Raw genomic sequence first — 19,099 nt, forward strand, 5'->3', positions numbered from 1 at the left:
CACAGCTGATGGCCATCCAATCACAGATGACGGCCATTTACTACCTGAGCTAGCATCTTTCCACGTGAGGCCGAGAGCCTGGGAACTGCACTCCTGGCTCTGTCCCCACACCTACCTTAACTATCAAATCAATCAGGAAATCATTCTCCCATTCCAATGTGGGAACATTTCCCATTCCCCACTTTCTCTGACTCACATCATCTCGTTTTAAGATCAGCTCAAAAGATACGTCCTTCATGAAGTTTCTTTCCTTCTTTACCTGTTGCTCAGTTCTGAGGACTACCATAGCAATATACTACTCTCTCCATAAGCATGCCTACCAGACATAAGATTGCTCTTTACCTGCCTGCCCCCCAAACTAAACCATAAGGTCTTCTAGGGCAACAACTAGACCTTATCTATCAATCTTTGTATCCCCCAAACCTAGTACAGTGCCTGGTGTCTAGCAGGCATTTATAATAAATGATTGTAGAACGAATGGAGAAAGACCTATCTCCACGTTAAGCAAAGAAAAATGTCACATTTTAAACTGTACTTAGCTTTTTGTACCTACGACCCTAGAAAACACCTACATGAGTTAGGTTGAAGCAAGAAACGGGGCTACAAGGCTGGTAGATGGAGAAATCTCCACTTGACTTTTTCAAGCATATGCTGAAAATTACCAATATATGGTTTTCGATGCAATCCTGATCAGAGACAAGGTTAGGACAAGACTTCTTGTGATCTCTTCCAAACCTAAGATCCCAGAACTCCCTTAATCGATGAGGTATCACTTTGGGGAACCCAGATATCCCAGATGACGACCTTACCTTCCCGTTTGTGGGAGGCTCCTGGATGTAGATGTTGCTCATGCTGGTCAGTGATCAGAACTCGGCTCCTAATTAGGGATGAGAGAGAACGGCCGATCACTAAAGCTATAAAGCTGATAGGTTATCAGCACACGCCTCCTTAAGTCGGGCGGTCGCGGAAAGCTCCAGTGTGTCAATAACCCGCAAGACAGCGACACCAAACACTATCTTTTCCCAAAACTAGTCCCCACGGACGCCGCCATGTTGCTCCCGGACCGGAGCACCGCTAACCCCGAGAAGGGGAATTCCGATGGCATCCAGGGAACGAGAAAAAATTAGTAACGCCTACAGATCATTTAAATTTACATTACAACTTTAAAAAGAATGATTTCCAGGTCTTAGTGTTGTTTACTTCACTACATGCATGTGCAGGTCTCATTCACTCCCCGAAGTTGGCGGCAGTGGTTCCGACCATCTGTGCTCTGCATTATCACTCCCCCGGAAATTGCACCTGCTGCTACTTGGTTCCGCTATAGCTAAAGGCTCCGAGGGCCTTCGCGGACTCTCAGCGAGCTGCCGCGGCGCGGGTGGGAAGAGGAGGCCACCTCGCTGTGCGTTGTCCTCGCGGCGGGAGGGAAGCGAGCGTGCTCTCGAAAACCTACGGCTCCTGCGACCCCTCTTACCAGCGCCATGGCAGTCCCAGGTGAAGACCAACGGCAGGGCTCCTGGGTCTGAACGAGGAAAGGGAGCGGGTGGGGTGGAGTGGGGTGCTCTGGGATGCCGAGTATCGCCTCTGAGGATTTAGGCGGAGGCGTTAAAATGAACAGGCCCGGTTGGTTTACGAGAAAAAGTTTACACTCCAAAAATAAACTCAGAAGGAAAGAAAGAAACTGTTTCCCCCGCCCCAGCCGAGCACCAACTGCCCTGGATGGGATGATAGGACAAGCGTAGGAGGGGGGAGGCAGTCCCTGTAGGCCTAGGGGAGCGGGTGGCCGAGAAAAACGGACCTTGCTTTGAAATGCTTGAAAATCACATTTGGGGTGGGAACACTTGGCGTGTCCAGCGAGCCAGAGGCATTGTTTGTCGTGCAAGTCGCTGGGGCCGAAGAGCTCTGAGCTTCCACTTCTCTCGCTTCCTGTTGTCTGTAGCTGCTGGGTGGCCCTGCACCGATCGTTTTGTCCTTCTGGGCCTCGGTTGCTGCATCTGTAAAAGATCTGTTCATTTATGTCTGCAGTTCTTTCCAGCCCTCAGGTTCTGTATCCAGTGGGTACCGACCTGGAAAAAAACAACGATGAACCCTGCAAAATAAGTGCTTCCCGGATTTTCCATCCACAACTACCAACTTACTTGGAAGTTCTAGTAGGGGAGGGCATCTCCTTCAACCACTTTGGCCACAGTGTGTTCTGCAGAACACTATTTTGAAACGTGTACCCCTCCACACACACACAAGTTGGATAGTCAGAATGCACTTTAGCAAAGAAAAGACTCCGAGAAGTGCTGTGATTCCGAAGCCCTAACTTTGTTTTATCCTACCCTTCCCCATATTGTTGATTCCCCATATTGTTGGCAGCCTTTTCTGAACCGTGTTTTCCAGAGAGCTGTTATGGAACGGTTGTGCTTTTGTACCAACTTCAGTTTTGGGAAGATCACAGGGAGAATTGTGAGAAAGCAAAGATACACTCATTCGTACACATAAGAATATTTGTTAGTGCCTGCGGTGTGCTAGGCACTGTGCCAGGCTTTTGGATAACAGTAGTGAGCCAGACAGTTGCTCTTCACAGAGTACTTATAATTTAGCAGTGAAGAGTGAAAAAGTACCAGAAAGTCAAACAAATGTACGGCACGGAAAATACAAAACCTTCAGGAGCACATAATAAGGACACCTAGTAGGTGGCAAGAGGAGTCAGGAGTACCTTCCAGAGGACGGGTGTTTAGGATGAGACCTGAAGAATTGCAGGAGGGTTGGAGTAGTAGAAGGGGAAGTTACAGCCAGAGGGACTGGTATGTAAATGGAAAAGGAAATGTGTGAGAAGAGGAGATAAAAGATGTTTGCTATGAGTGGAACTAAATATAAATGGGAGAAGTGAGAAATTCACTAGAGATAGTAACAATAGCTGATATTTATTAAGCATTTACTATGTGTCAGATTTGTCAGACACTGTGTCACTCATTGTATCTTATTTAACATTCACAACCACACTGTGAGATAGGTATTAATATTTCCATTTTACAGATGAGGATACTAAGGGACAGAGAAATCAAGTAACTTGTCTGTTATGAGACAGCTAGCAAGTGACAGGTCAGTCTGGCTCCTCTAGACCCCATGTGCTTATCCATTTTGCCATGTTATAGTATAATTTACAAGGTAGTTTCCAGCTCTTAAAGGACCTTGAAAGCCATGACAAAGAGTTTGGACATTTCCTAGAGACCATAGGAAGCCATTTAATGGTTTTTAAACAGATTCGCATTTTGGAAAGATCATTCTGGCTGCACAGTAAAATGGAGGGGAGCTAGTTTGGAAGCACAGTCACCAGTTAGAAGTAATTCTGGCATGTTATGATAATGCTTCAGGTATGGTCTCAGTAGGAAAGGAGAGAAGCAGATGGAAGATATATTTTTGGTGGTAGAATTACTAGGAATCAGTGATTGATTCAACATAGGTGGGTAAGAGAGGAAATGAGGTATACCTGGGTTTCACTGTTAAGCAATTGGGTGGGGACTATTTACTAATTAACATAGGCAATAACTGAGAAGGAGCAGATTTAGGGGGATGATGACGACTTCATTTTGGGGCTTGTGGTGAGGTGTAGTCAGACATAGGAATGGAAATATCTAATAGACAGTAGAGAGAAAATTTATAGCTTAGGAAAGAAGCCAGAGTCAAAGACAACAGTTTGATCACATCCACACATGTCATAGGAGTTAAGGCCATGGGAATGGATGCCTTTGCTCAGGTGGAATGTGTTGAGCATGAAGGGAAGGTCTGTGGCCGAAGCCTAGAGAGTATAAACATGTGAGGGGCCATAAGAGAAAGGCCGGTCTGCACAGTAGATTGCCTAGGCATCCTGATAGGCCAAGGCAGCCCTGGTGAGCTTTGTATCACACAGCTGCATGCACAGTTGACCTGCTGTCATTGTTGATTTCATTACTGAAGCAAGCATTTTGAACACTTACATGTTACAGGCATTCTGGAGGACAAAATGTCACAGTCCGTGCCCTCATAAAACTTGTCTAGTAATGAAAATGTGCTGCGTAAGAAAGAGGACAGAAGTGATTTTTTTTAATGTCCTTATTGAAATTCTCTTAAACTGAGGCCAGTATTATAGACACTATAACCCTTTTTCAATTCAGAATGCTTCAAAATGTAATAATCTTAAATTGCGCCATTAAGCTAGGATGCTAAGACAGAGATAAGCTGTTGCAACCCAGCAAAAATTGAGATAATAATCATGAGAGCACTGTAAAGGCATAATGCAAGTGCCATTAGAAAACACGGATACAGAAAGTGTTACGATAATTTCTTGATTGATCCAGGTAGTGTACTAAAGGAAAATAGGACTCCATCAGAAACCTTTTGAGATAATCATCAAGGACAACTATTATGGTATGCTTTTTTATTTTTAGGTATAATGCTCATATGGATTCAGCATGTCATTTCTTGGGTGTTTGTGCTAGCGACGATTAGGTCTGACTATAAAGTAAGGAAGCTGCTTTGCACAGATGAAAATCAGCCTCGTCTATTTCAGCTGTCTTTCCCACTGCATTGTGTACAAGCTTCCACCATTATGTAGGAACAATGAAGTGTGTTCCCTCTTAGTAAGGGAAATCAGAGACTCTTAGTTGTTATTAAAGAAATTACATTTAAACATGGGTTTCAGAATTTATTTTCTTTTAAAAGCTCCTTTTCCCATTCACAGTTGAAATTAGTTCTGACATTCATTTTGATGATTCTCCTTTCCCCAGGAAGAGTTGACCTGGCACAGTGGCAGCGTATGTTACTGATGTGTTTGGCACAAAAACTCTCTTTTTTTTTCTTCTTCTTTCCTTCAGGGAAATCTATGTAGCCAAGATGGGGTTTTCTGTAGCCAAATTAACATTACATCTAGCGTATCAAAGGAGTCAAATTGTTAAGCATCTTAGTAATAGGAGAATTCTGAATTATACTACATCCAATTTCTTCTCACTCTTAAACCTTACTACACATAATTTCTTTCTCTCTAGTCTATGTTGCACATTGCTGCTGAAATCATTTTCCTAAATCATTTATCTGCTCCTGTCTGTCATTCATGGGAGGCAGGAACGTAGTTCTTGACTCATATCTGCGACTTAACCTTTCTGAGGCTCAGTTTCTTTGTCTCTATGAAGACGGAGTTGATGATTAAGCCTGCTTTCATTTCTGAACTGTAACACCAAAGCTGTCCATCTCTGCAAGAATGAAGTGCACACTCCTAAGCATGGCCAAATCACTCTTGCTGCCGTTTCCTCCCACCGATCCTCTCATTCATCCTGCATTCTGCTGACGTGGCCAACTATTCCCAGAAGCTCTCCTGTTCCTTTCTACCTACACACTTTTGTCATCACTGTCCCTCCACTTCTGGCCATATCTGCCTGCGGGAAGCTTTCCTGATCTCTTAGCTGAAAGTCTTGCCTGCCAGTTCTTCCTGCATATTAATAGAGCTATGTGTCTTTTTATACTGGTACTTATTACAGCAGGTATTACAGCCATGGGTACATTATCCCAGGTAACGTAGTATATGGTGGTTTCCTTTAATGTAGGAACTTTATTCATCTTTATGGCTTCTCTCACATCATTTCAGATATGAGAGTTATAACTATGCACATAATCGGTAAATAATATTTAGAGGGTTGATCACTAAAATTGCTGCTGAGCAGAATCTAATAGTCAAGTAAACAGACTAGACTAGACTCACTCTTTATTCTGTTTCATTAGATAATAAATGTTCTGAAACTGGTAATTCCTATAGCTTTTCTTCATCACAGGTTATTTGCACTTTCTGAAGCAAGTGGATGGAAGCATTTTATACATTTATTTAAATGTTAGCTCCTTCAGGTCAGCCGTTTAAACTAAGCAACTCTGATTGAGTTACTTTCATTCCTGATTTGTTGGGTTTTATGTAGTAGGGATAATTCCCCTTTGTTGGTACTGTGAGTTGCAAATACATTTTCCAAGTTTTCATATGTCTTGAGTTTGCTTTTGGTGGTCTTCATCATTTAAAGTTTTTTAGGTAGTCAAATTTATGTTTTTATTCAATGTCTTTTGGATTCTCGGTCATAATTATAAAGGAACATTTTCAGGGAGGCGGGCTCTATTACTCTGAACAGCCCTAGCAAACTTTAGAGAGGAGCGGAACAATGAACAGTGTTGGAGGAAGGGCCTCGCAATAGAGCCTTGCTATTCAGTTTGATGTGCATTTCAAGTATGCACAGTTGTGTTGGCAGTTCTTATTCCAAACAACAAAAACTGACTAAGTTAATTTAAGCAGACGAGGAAAGCTATCAAGGAGCTCACAGAGTTTAAGCAAAGTCTGGATAATAAGACTCAGAAAATAGGTAAGACTAAGGGCACCTGTAGCCGAGATCCTGCACAGGCCCAGACCTGATAAGGACTGCTGCCACCGGTGCCATCACTGTCACTAGAAGATGGATCCTGACAGCAGAATGAACTCTCCCCAATTCACTGTGTCACTTGTCTCAGATTTATTGTGCCGGTTGCATCAGCTTCAAAGTCTCAGGTAGAAGTGTTTAGTTGGTCATGCAGTGTTGAAACTTATAGACAAATGAAGCTTGAAATCTTAATTTAACCAAAGGCTGCTGAGGAAATAGCTGATATGGAGTTACTTTATTTAGCATTCTTGTTTAGTTCCCCTACTTGTAAAAGTTATAACTATGTTAAAGATGACGTGCTCTGAAAAAGTTTCATGTTTTGTTCATTCTAAAAATATGAGAGAGTTGAATGATGAGTTTTATCAGTGTCTTTAGTCATAAATGAGTTAATTCCTAGTACATGCTGAGATGAGATCATTTTGGATCTTTCCATTACAACATTTTTAGTTCATTGTAGGAATTAATGGTGCCGTTAGCACGGTTTTAGTATTTTTCAGCGTCTACAGTTTCTATGGAAACAGACGTAACGTTGACCTGGATTCTCTGAGCTTTTTTTTCAACATGCAATTATTTCATATTGAAAGAGCCTCCTCAGATTTTATTATCAATCCAATTTTATTCCATAGTTCTGCTACAGTGCAGCATATGTGTTCCTACTTTATGCAATAAAGCCCATGATATTTATGAGAAAAAATGAGATTGGGCACAACACTCAAAAACTTCATCAGTGATACATTAAAAAAAAAATAGGGACCTGATAAAAACATTAATAAATTTTACACATGTTAATTGGTTAAAAGATACATAAATACTACAATAAATAGGGCACTATGTCTTTTAAGAGACCTGGTTTGCTGTGGAGTGGAGTTCAGAAGAATTGAGGCTTGTGAGTTGTTCTGAAGTAATGGTAGGAAGGTGATAGTTGAAATTAGGTGGAAAGTTGTCACACCAGATGTGGATAGGCGGTGTTGACAACATATGGTGATCTCAGTGCTAGAAATGGTTTGAGGTGTGTCTGTGTGTGTGTGTGGTGTATTCCTGAGCCTCACAGCAAGTGGATGAAGTTTTCTGCTTTTACCTAGTGTTTTTCTTGGACAAAAGTCACATTATGCTCAAATTGTTCTCTTATATCAGTTGCACTGAAACAAATTTATGTTTTTAAAACAAGCATAGCAGAACTGTTTCTACTAGAACAACTCGATGTACATTTTAAAGCAAAATTGGGATTGAGGGGAATGACTAACGTTTTGACTTCATAACATTAAAGAAATAGTTTGAAATGATCTTCCTTTTAAAATTAACGCTTTTATATATGTACTATATGCATTTTATTATTAAATTGGGATTATATCTCCATTTGAAGGGTTTAGGAGTTAGATATCTTTCATTAAGGAAATAGATTGATACTACGCCCTCTGACTGGTTGATTGCAGCCTTTATCAGAGGTTAAAATAAGTTTTACACACACTTTTACACACACACACACACACACACACACATATATATATATATAGCTGAGTATGTATACATACACACACAGTGGAATATTATTCAGCCATAAGAAGGAATGGCATTCTGGTATTTGCTACAATATTGAAAATATTATGTATTATGCTAAGTAAAATCAGACACAAAAGGGCAAATATTGTATGATTTCTAGGTAGCTGAGATACCTAGAGTAGGTAATTTCATAGAGACAGAAAGTAGAATAGGGATTACCAGGGGCTAGAGGGCAGTTATTGTTTAATGGGCACAGTTACTGTCTGGGAAGAAGATGAAGTTTTGGAAATACTCGTGGATAGTGATGATGGTTGTACAACATTGTAAATGTACTTAACGCCACTGAATTGTACACTTAAAAATGGTTAAGATGGTAAGTTTTATGTTATGTTTATTTTGTCATAATAAAATCAGTTTCAATTTACTTCATCTGCTATTTAAATCTTCAGTATTACCTGCATGTACCAGTAATTATGCAGTGATACTGTAAATTTAATTTCTAAGAATTGATCAGACTGAATATGTGACTGACTAGTTTGTTTTCTCTTGCCAAAATTCAAATGTTAAATTGGGGATTTTTTTGGGGTTTTTTTTTTTTTTTACAATACCTACCAATTATTTTTCTGGAATTTCACCAGTTTCTTTAAGAGAGTCATGTTTTTTCTTCTTCTAAGGGAAAGCAGAAAAAAAGATGTTAACCTGAATGTTCACATATATACCTAATAAATTATTTTACATTTGAGAGACAGACTGAAGAACCCTGAAATTTCTTCTGCAGTGTTGTAGAATTCCTGGAATGTTTAAGCTCTTGACTATAATATTGCATTTCTTGAATTAGAAAAAAATAATGTTCTTAAAGTGTTTGTCAAAAGAAATAATTTGAGTAAATGGATTTGCGAATAATTTCTAATGATCATAATAATTGAGTAGTGCTACTAAGCTGGGTCAAGATGATTCTTTTTAAGAAATAAATTCTACAAATGGTTTCCTTAGCTTTTTCATGTGATGAAATTTTTACGTTTTTATTTGTTTATATGTCTCCTAAAATGTTATCCAATTGTATTGTAGGCTGCAACAAGGATAGTGTCCGAGCAGGCTGTAAGAAATGTGGCTACCGTAAGTACATTTATAAAAATAACGTTTTGTACAGTGAACCATTTTCTCTTTGGGTAACATGATGTAGCATCCTGATTTCTGAGCCCTGAGTATAGTCCTTTAGTCCTGTTGTTTAGCTCAGCTTTGTAGATGATTCAGAAATTCCTCTGTCAGCACTAAATACTCACTTTTCTTTCCTGCTGTGAACTCAGTGACCGATGGCATATAGTTGACAACTAGCAAAGATGTCGTAAAGTACAAGTGGAGTAATACACTTAGGAGCCTGGAGAAAGTGTGTTCCCCCCAAAGTCCATATATGCTTATTCGTTATCCTTCTAGATACTAGAAGAGGGAAAAGCAATGAAAACTTTGTATGAAGTATTTTCCTGTTTGTTGAGTTTACTCTTTATAAGGGTGAAATTGGTTCCAGAATTTCTGCTCACTGACAAAAACTTGATTTAAGCACTCATTAATCTCCATTATGTTTAATGGAATAAAAAAGTAAACTTTAGCTTGTGCACTTATATATTTTAAATTTGTAATTATGTATTATAAACAAATACATCTCTAGTTAAGTGTAACCATTCCTAAGGTTTTGATAACAGCTGTAACAAGTAGTTTCCTAAGTTGGTGGGAGACCATGCAAATGAGCCTGGATTATTGTTAATATATTGCTCTTAATGCAAAGAAGAGTTACTTTTTAACAAAATAAAGGTGATTTAAAAAAAAAATTTCCATGCAAGAACATGTGACAAAAAAGCACTCTGGCTGTAGATCTCCTTAGAAGGGCTCAGAATAAAAGCATGGTGGGAGAAGCAAGTCACATGCTTCCCAGCAAACTCTGAAATCTGGCTCAAGGGAAGCTTCATCAATTAGCAAAGTGAGTGCATAAATACACATATTCGTCATGCAAAGAAAAACTCCTGAAGAATGTATTTGCATGCAAGCAAGGAAAACTTTTCAGTTGTTTAAAGTTGTTTATATTTATTTCTGCTTTATTTTATTTTAATTCTTGCTAATTTCCACACTTCATTTCTTTATTCAAGACTTAAGACTTACTGTATGTATAAATACTGCATTTACTTCAAAATCCCAAATGAATTCCCCAATCTAATAGTATCAATTATCTACTTGGACGTCTTTTAACTTAAAGACTTGTAGGAAAGCACTCAAAATAATTTTTTGGAAATAGAATATTTGTTGATCTAGTCTCCTCATTACTATTTTATTTTAGACAATAATAGAAGCATCTGTAGTAATTAGAATTAATTTAGAGAAGCCAAATAAGGAAATAGTTTTGACAGTCTCTCCAAGTTTAGTTTCTTTGGCTTTATTATTCAGATCTTTGATTTTAGTGATTAAGTTATTAAACAATTTCTAATTTGTCTTTGGAAAAATTTAACAGTATTTCCTTTTGGGTTAAATTTATATCTTATAGCGTTAGAGGTAAAGAACTTCTCTATTTACACATTTTTATGAAGAAACTACATTTTTAAAATTATCTGTTATTTGTAGAGGTAAGGAAAAAGGTCAACAAAACTCTGAAATATTTTTTTAAATTTATTAGGGTGACAATTATTAGTAAAATTACATAGATTTCAGGTGTACAATTCTGTATTACATCATCTATAAATCCCATTGTGTGTTCAATACCCAGAGTCAGTTCTCCTTTCATCACCATATATTTGATCCCCCTTACCCTTATCTCCCACCCCCCACCCGCTTTACCCTCTGGTAACCACTGAACTATTGTCTGCATCTGTGAGTTTTGTTTCTCATTTGTTTGTCTTGTTCTTTTGGTGTTTTTGGTTTATATACCACATGTCAGTGAAATCATATGGATCTCTGCTTTTCCTGTCTGACATATTTTGCTTAGCATTATACTCTCAAGATCCATCCATGTTGTCACAAATGTTCCTATATCATCTTTTCTTACCACCGAATAGTATTCCATTGTGTATATATACCACAACTTCTTTTCCATTGTGTATATATACCACAACGTCTTTATCCATTCATCTATCGAAGGACATTTTGGTTGTTTCCATGTCTTGGCCACCGTAAACAAAGCTGCAATGAACATTGGAGCACACGTGTCTTTATGTATAAATGTTTTCAGATTTTTTGGGTAGATACCCAGGAGAGGGATTGCTGGGTCATATGGTGATTCTATTCGTAATTTTTTGAGGAACCTCCACACTGCCTTCCATAACGTCTGCACTAGTCTGCATTCCCACCAGCAGTGTATGAGGGTTCCTTTTTCTCCACAGCTTCTCCAACACTTGTTACTATTTGTCTTGTTGATGGTAGCCATTCTGATTGGGGTGAGGTGATATCTTATTGTGGTTTTTATTTGCATTTCTCTGATGATTAGTGATTTTGAGCATTTTTTTCATATGTCTATGTGCCATTTGTATGTCCTCTTTGGAGAAATGTCTCTTCAGGTCCTCTGCCCATTTTTCAATTGGGTTGTTTGTTTTGTTGTTGTTGAGTTTCATGAGTTCCTTGTACATTTTGGATATTAGCTCCTTATCGGAGGCACTGTTTGCAAAAATCTTCTCCCATTCAGTCTTTCCATCTTGTTAATGGTTTCCTTTGCTGTGCAAAAGCTTTGTAATTTAATGAGTACCATTTGTTTATTTTTTTCCCTTGCCCAAGGAGATATATTAGAAAAAATATTGCTAAAAACAATGTCAGAGAGTTACTGCCTATGTTTTATTTTAGGAGTTTTATGGTTTCAGGTCTTACTTTTAAGTCTTTAATCTATTTTGAATTTATCCTTGTATATGGAGTAAGACGTTCCATTTTTTTGCATGTATCTGCCCAGTTTTCCCAACACCATTTATTGAGGACTGTTTTTATCCCACTGTATATTGTTGCTTCCTTTGTCATAGATTAAATGATCATATAAATGTGGATTTATTTCTGGGCTATTTTGTTCCATTGATCTATGTGTGTCTTTTTTGCCAATACCTTGCTATTTTGATTACTATGGCCTTTTAGTATAGTTTGATATCAGGAATCATGATACCTCCACCTTTGTTCTTTCTTAAGATTGGCGTGGCTATTTGGGATCTTTTATGTTTCCATATAAATTTTAGGATTATTTGTTCTAGTTCTGGAAAATGCCACTGCTATTTTGATAAGGATGCATTGCATCTATGGATTGCTTTGGGTGGTATGGATATGTTAATGATGTTAATTCTTCCTGTCCATGAGCATGGTATACTCTTCCACTTATTTGAATCTTCTTCAGTTTTTTTCTTAAATGTCATAATTTTCCAAGTACAGGTCTTTTACCTCCTTGGTTAAATTTATTCCTAGGTATTTTTTTTTTTTTATGCAATTGTACATGTGCTTGTTTTTTTTTTTTCATTTCTATTTCTGATAGTTCATAATTGGTGTAGATAAATGCAAGCGATTTCTGAATATTGATTCTGCATTTTTCTACTTTACCGAATTCATTTATCAGTTCTAATAGTTTCTTAATTAAAAACCTTTATTTTCCTCACTATAAAATTAATAAATTAATGTTTCAAAAGAAAATATATCATGGTGAAAGCTTTAAATCACACTACTGTTCACCACAGGATTTATGATTTACCAATTACATAATTCACCACTTTGGCAGAAAGATGAACTTTTTAAAACAGTTTATAAATTCAGCATAGCAAAGAGAGTATACATCTCCATATTGCCCTTTTTTATATACAAGAATAAAACAGTAATATCAAGTGTCTTGCGTATACTAAGAACGGCACAAATGTCACAGTTAATCTTCATGCAGAAGCTGATGTGAGTATTAAAAATGTAATAAATGCATGTACAGAATACTGAGACTGTAGTAAACTATGACATAACAATGTACTGTACTACTTTAACTTTTTAGCATAGTTGTATTTATTAATATCGGTCTTTGGTTCTAAACTGCTTGACTCGTTTTAAGGTCACATAGTTTCTTAAGCTTTCATGTCTTTTTAGATACAAGTAAATGAGTATAAAAGCACTAAACCTCTGGTTCACTGGTACAGAAATTACCTCAATTCCCTTAGGTCTTCAAAAACTAGCGGCAAAAATAGTTCTTGTATTCAACCTGAACGTGCTTCAGTTCTACTTGTTTTTTGGTAGAATCTTTAGGGTCCTCTCTATATGTAGTATTGTGTCATCTGCAAATAACGACAGTTTTACTTTTTCCTTTCCAATTTGGATGCCTTTTATTTCTATAGCTAGTAATATTGCTATAGCTAGTAAGAAGAATGGTTATTTCTATAATGAGTTTTTACTTGACTTTTTTAAAATAGCAACTTCTGAATACTAAAAGCTACAAAGACACCAAGCCTTTGTGCATGGAATAAATGTTTCAAATGATTATGATAGTTCTCAGAAAATATGCTCAAAAGAAGTTCAGTACAGTAGACTATAATTGAGCATTTGATCGCAGCAGCAGGAAATAAAAACATACTTAAATACCTTTAATAGACTGAAAATGCTAGTCTATTGCTGTACAGTCATGACCTTTTCTTTGCCTATGGGTCTGCGAATTGGTGTTACACATTGTCTTTTGAACAAATCATATCCAGAATGCGCTTTTACTTTTATAGTTTGTTTCTTCATAGGTGGGGGAGCTGTTAAGATTCTTGTAAAGAAGTCTGAATGCAAAATCCTTCTATCATTACATGTCAACTAGGGGTGATACTGCCTTCCAGAAATCTGTGGAAGTTTTCTTGAGCTGTCCATAACAGGGATGGAGAGAGCATTGTGACATTTAGTATAATATGTAGGGTCCAGGGAGTATGACCATCCTGCTGTGTGTACGACACTCTTGGGCAGTGAAGAACTGTCTGGCCCAAAACGCCGATGTCGTCCGCTTTGAGAAACTGGTACCTTTTCTCGTTGTTTGAGATTTCTTTTTCCCTCTATCTTTCACATTCATCTTTCCAATGACTGATTTGAAAGCTGCTTGTTTTTTTTAAAAGCGATTCATCTAAATCAAATCTTTTCTAAAGTATAGCTTTGTTTCATAGAAACAATCATTCCTTTTTTTCCCCATACTAATAGTTTTTGGCATTTCTGATATTATATAAACAAATTTTGTGACAATCAATAACAGACTCTTGGTGAAGTACATTATCAACAGGTGGAGTAAAATATATAGGCATTAGCTGAGGAAAAAGTAACCAAGGAGTTGCAGTGCCAGGAGGAGTGGGAGTGGGCAGCGTCACATAAGCCAAGGGAGTAAAGATTTTCAAAATTGAGAGGAAATTGTCAGGTGTGGCAGACAAATTTCATTTGTAAGAAATGGATTGAAATATGTTCATTAGATTTGCCAACTAGGATGCTTTGCTGACCTTAGATCCGTTTAAGTAGAGTTGTAGGTCATGAAATAAACTACGTAGATTCAGGCCTCAATATTGACTAATAAAAAGTGGAGAGAGCCTGTGTTGTCTATTTTCAAGAAATTTATATGAGAACCGTAGAGAACTGTCTTAGTCTCTGTGGGATGCTATAACAAAATACCGCAGGCTGGGTAGCTTGTAAACAACAGAAATGTATTGCTCACAGTTCCAGAGGCTGGAAGTTTGAGATCAGGGCCCTGGCATAGTTGGGTGAGGGCCCTCTTCCAGATCACAGACTTGTTTTAGCCTCACGTGGGGGAAAGAGCAAGGAGCTCTGTGGAGTCTCTTTGATAAGGCACTCATCCCATTCATGAGTGTCCCATCCTCAGGACCTAATCACCTCCTAAAAGGCCCCACTTACTAATACTATAGCCTTTGGGGGTTAGAATTTCAACATATGAATTTGGGGAGAGACACAAACATTCAGATCATAGCCGGAACATATTGAATAATTCCCAGAAGGAAATGTGGGATAAATGGAGAATTTTATATTTAAGATGCAGTAGTCCCCCCATTATCTGCAGGGGCTGTTTCCAAGATCGCTAGTGGATGCCTGTAATTGTGGATAGTACTGAATCCTATATACACAATACTATATATACTTTTTTCCTAAACATACATACCTTTTCACTTAAAAGAAAAACTTAATGGCTTCTCTTTGGTATATCTGAATTGCTAGTATCACTACTCTTGCACTTTGGGGCCATTATTAAGTAAAACAAGGGTTAGTTGAACACAGCTATGCAGTCTAATAACCAAGTCAATATTATGTGAACAACTAAGTGAATAATAGCATATACAGTGTGGCTATGCTAGACAAAGGGGTGATTCATGTCAGGGACCTGATGGAGAGAGACTGTGCAAGATTTCATCATGCTACTCAGATCAGCATATCTTGTACAACTTATGAATTGTTTATTTCTGGAATTTTCCATTTGATATTTTCAGACCATGGTTGACTGCAGGTAAGTGAAACCAAAGAAAGGAACATCTCAGACAAGGAGAGACTACTGTATAACATGTTTCTATAGACCAAGGGGATATTAGAGGAGATGCTGTAGATGTTGAGATAGAAGATTAAGCTAAATCTCTCTAAGAGGTATGTCAAGGATGCCTCTTCAGTTTGGGGGAAATACAGGTGAAAATGTGTATGGATGTTTTCAGGTGTGGGGACGAAAGGAGAAGGGCATGTTGCCTAATAGTCTTAATTTTCTCTGTAAGTTAGGAGTCAGGATTATCTCTCTGGGGAGGAGGCATTGAGTGGAACAGGGAAGTGGTTGAAGAATGATTTAAATCATGTGTAGGTTTGGAAAAGTCATTGAGGGAAATAGGAGAGGAAGTTGACCAAGGATAAATAAGAAATGAAATGATCAGTTTGGCTGCTCAGGGGTAGGCACAGCCCAGCGAAAGGGTAGCTTTGAGCCAGATTAGTGGTTTTACAGTGAAGTACAGTAGAAAAAGAATATGAAAGAGTCAAAAAGGCTTATAAAAGAGTGTTCAGATGATTAGAAATGAGAGGTTTGAGAGTCTAGGAGAAAATGAAGAGGTTGAGTGACTGAAGGTGTCACTGATTTTCCAAATGGTTTTTCCCATTCCATAGGTTGTCTTTTCACTTTCATAATAATTTCTTTGTACAAAAGTTTTAAGTTTTGATGAAGTCCAATTTATCAATTTTTTTTTTGCTGTTTGTGCTGTTGGTATTTTATATCTAAGAATCAATTGTCAAATCCAAGGTCATGAATATTTATTCCCATACTTTCTTCTAAGAATTTTATGGTTTTAGCTTTTATATTGTTGTGGTCATGGGTCTTTAACCCATTTCTAGTCAATTTTAGCATATTCTGTGAGTTGAGGTGTCCAACTTCATTCTTTTGCTTGTGGAAATCTAGTTCCCCAGCAGTCTATTGAAGAGATTGTTCTTTCCCCACTGAATGGACTTGACACTATTGTCAAAAATCAATCGGCCATACCTGTATGGGTTTATTTCTGGACTCTCAATTCTGTACTATTGTTCTATATGTGTAACCTTGTGACAGTACCACCCTGTTTTGATTACTGTCGCTTGGTGTTAAGTTTTGAAATCAGCCGGTATGAGTTTTCTACCTCTGTTAATTTTCAAGATTGTTTTGGCTATTCTTGGACCCCTTGAATTTCTGTATGAATTTGAGGATCAGAAATGAAAAAAACACATCATTTTTTTATAATCAGTCTCTACATATCTGTGGTCAAAAATTTAAGCTTCTAGTTACCTAAGAATTTTCTGCTCATTATCTACTTAGAGTCTATTTAGAAAAGAAGTCACAAGAACTATAATTTGGAATACAATAATTTTCTTAGTTTGCTCATTTATTCCCCAATAGAAAAAAAATAGGAAACGTTATTTGTAACTTTACGAGTAACTTGTCTTATTATCAGTTTAGGGTCAGTTTCATTGATGTAAAGCTAAAGTGTGAATGAGACAGAGCCTGCTGACCATGTGATTATTATTTATTTTAAATATTCATTGCAATATGAGGTACACGTATTTGGGTGCAAAGCTGGCTTAAGTAAAGGCAAAATTGAATCATCAGTAGTTCTAATAAAAATGGCAAGCTTAAATGTAGAAAGTCCTTCTTTCTGCTCCAAACACATAGAGACGCTACAGAAAAATACGTTAGCATCACAACAACAAAAATAACCCAGTTCAAAAGAATGAAAGGAAAATCCCCAAGTGCTGGAAATGAAAAGGAGCTCACAGCCAGAGCACGGAATGATCGCTGAAAACAAATGAGACCCGCAGGCCTTCTGGGCAGACTTTCATGGACTATGGAGTGAAGCCGTTAAGAGTCCTGCAGGTTGGCAGCGTGGCTGACGTGAAGGCTCTTGCATAAAGCCAGGCTGCTCAAAAAGGCTGAGAAACAGTGATTAGAAAAATGCCGTTCACTGTGTAGGGAAAGTGGTGAAGACATTTACTATATGTTTGAGTTCCTATAAAATTATAATTAAGAAAAGGAATAATCAAGAATAGTCAAGAATTGGGAACGCAAGCTTACACCAAGTGTACGAGGAGTGAATTTACACTGCCTCTAATGAGGCAGGAACTATTTTTCCAAGCTAAGAAATTAACATTAAATATTAGTCTGTTATCAAATTAGGTTAAGAAACTTATGTCCAGCTACATGCCATTATTTAAAAAGCTGCATAGAAAACTAAAAAACTAGGCAGAAATTCTCAAAAATAAAGGGATGAGGGGGAAAGAGCAGATGTTAGGTTGAATACTGTAAATATTCAGCTGTTTTACTCATAAAAATGGCAACTTCATATGATTCAACTAATAATAAAAAAAGCAATAATAGTGCAATTTAGTATCAGACTTGAGGCAAGAGCATTACTGGGGACAAAGAGATTCAAAAACAGTCAATTAAGAAGGTAGATTAATAATGATCTTGAATTTGCTTACTAATAGAATCTCAAAATGTGTAGCAAAAACTGTGTCACAAAGAGAAAAGGACAAATCTATAAAGATAGAGGTACTTAAAAATTGAAGTCAGAAGTTACTACACAAAAATGACGGAGAAGATTTGCACAACAAATTAGACGTAGAACCCTATTCAACCAATTATGATATGTATTCTTTAAAAATACATACCAAATCCCTTCTTAAATTTACTACGTGATAGGTCACAGAAGAAATCTCAGCAAATACCAAGGAACTGATATCATATAGACCCCATTCTCTGAAAACAGTTTAATAAATTTAGAAATCAACAAAAGCATAGCCTGAAAATCTCCATATGTTTGGAAACTAAAAAAAAAAAAAAACACTTCCAAATGATTCATCTGGAAAAAAATCACAAGAAGAAACTTGTTTCCAGCAGTATGGCGGACGGGACCTTCCTGTAAATAACTAAGAAACATGTGTAAAATGTGCAATCCATATTTCAGATATATTAGTGTGTTGGGAAGTAAATAAAGAATTAAAGAATACTCAGAGGCCAACAACCAAAGGAAAGCAGAAAGTATAAGAGATAAGTCTTGAGGATATTTACTGAACTCAGGGTTCTTGAACTTCTATTTGCATGAGTTAGCAGGCTACAGGGCCCTGCCAAGATTGGGTTCTAATAGGAGATGCCCTTGTATAAACCTAAAACTTCCAAAAGACTTTACCCTCAAAGTAAGAGAGAACGAGAAAGAAACCCTAGCACAGAGCTATGGTGAATCGTTTGTGGGTTGTGAAATCAATTATATGGTCACTATCAGCACTGGCTTTTGGAATATCAAATGTAGTAATGCTTCATGTAACTGTTGTTTACTTTTCTTGTGTCAGTGTGTGTTTGTATGTGAATGTGTATACATGGTTGAATTGTTATTTTTAAGCATCATTCAATCATGGTCAAAAAAATTTGAAATCTGCTGCCTTAGAGAAATTATAGCATGTGTACTAAAACAGACACGTGCAGCTACTCATTTCAGCATTGTTTATAATAGCAAAAGACTGGAAGCAACCTACTATTCTATCGGTAGAAAGGATAAATAAATAATTTTATACAATGGAACATTATGTGTCAGATAAAATGAGATAATTACATCTACTTATGTTAACATAGATAAATCACAAAACATAATATTGAGTGGCAGAAATAAGTTGCAGAATGATAGGTAAGTATAATTGAGTTTACATTTAAAAAATAATTAAACAATATGCTGTTTGATAAA

The 19,099-nt window shown here is 37.3% G+C and overlaps 2 protein-coding genes across 4 annotated transcripts in view; one reads left to right on the plus strand and one right to left on the minus strand.

Moving 5' to 3' along the window:
- Positions 1-1,589, minus strand: part of CWC27 (CWC27 spliceosome associated cyclophilin) — a 182,972-nt gene extending 181,383 nt beyond the window's left edge. The window contains exons 1-2 of one of the 3 annotated variants that reach the window (XM_081053636.1): positions 1,472-1,589; positions 810-877 (exon numbers count right to left, since the gene is read on the minus strand). In XM_081053636.1, coding sequence (XP_080909762.1) covers positions 810-851 — 42 coding nt within the window. In that variant the 5' untranslated portion in view covers positions 852-877; positions 1,472-1,589. Of the gene's footprint in view, positions 1-809; positions 1,077-1,154; positions 1,287-1,471 lie in introns of those variants that run through there. The other 2 variants (XM_081053635.1, XM_081053637.1) reach the window with 2 other exon arrangements.
- The window catches only part of SREK1IP1 (SREK1 interacting protein 1), a 35,528-nt gene continuing 17,740 nt past the window's right edge, over positions 1,312-19,099 (plus strand). The window contains exons 1-2 of the mRNA XM_081053639.1: positions 1,312-1,491; positions 8,982-9,029. Of these exons, the coding sequence (XP_080909765.1) occupies positions 1,479-1,491; positions 8,982-9,029 (61 nt within the window). The 5' untranslated portion in view covers positions 1,312-1,478. The remainder of the gene's footprint in view (positions 1,492-8,981; positions 9,030-19,099) is intronic.

Source organism: Rhinolophus hipposideros (assembly GCF_964194185.1).
Source record: "Rhinolophus hipposideros genome assembly, chromosome: 7".
NCBI lineage: Eukaryota > Metazoa > Chordata > Mammalia > Chiroptera > Rhinolophidae > Rhinolophus > Rhinolophus hipposideros.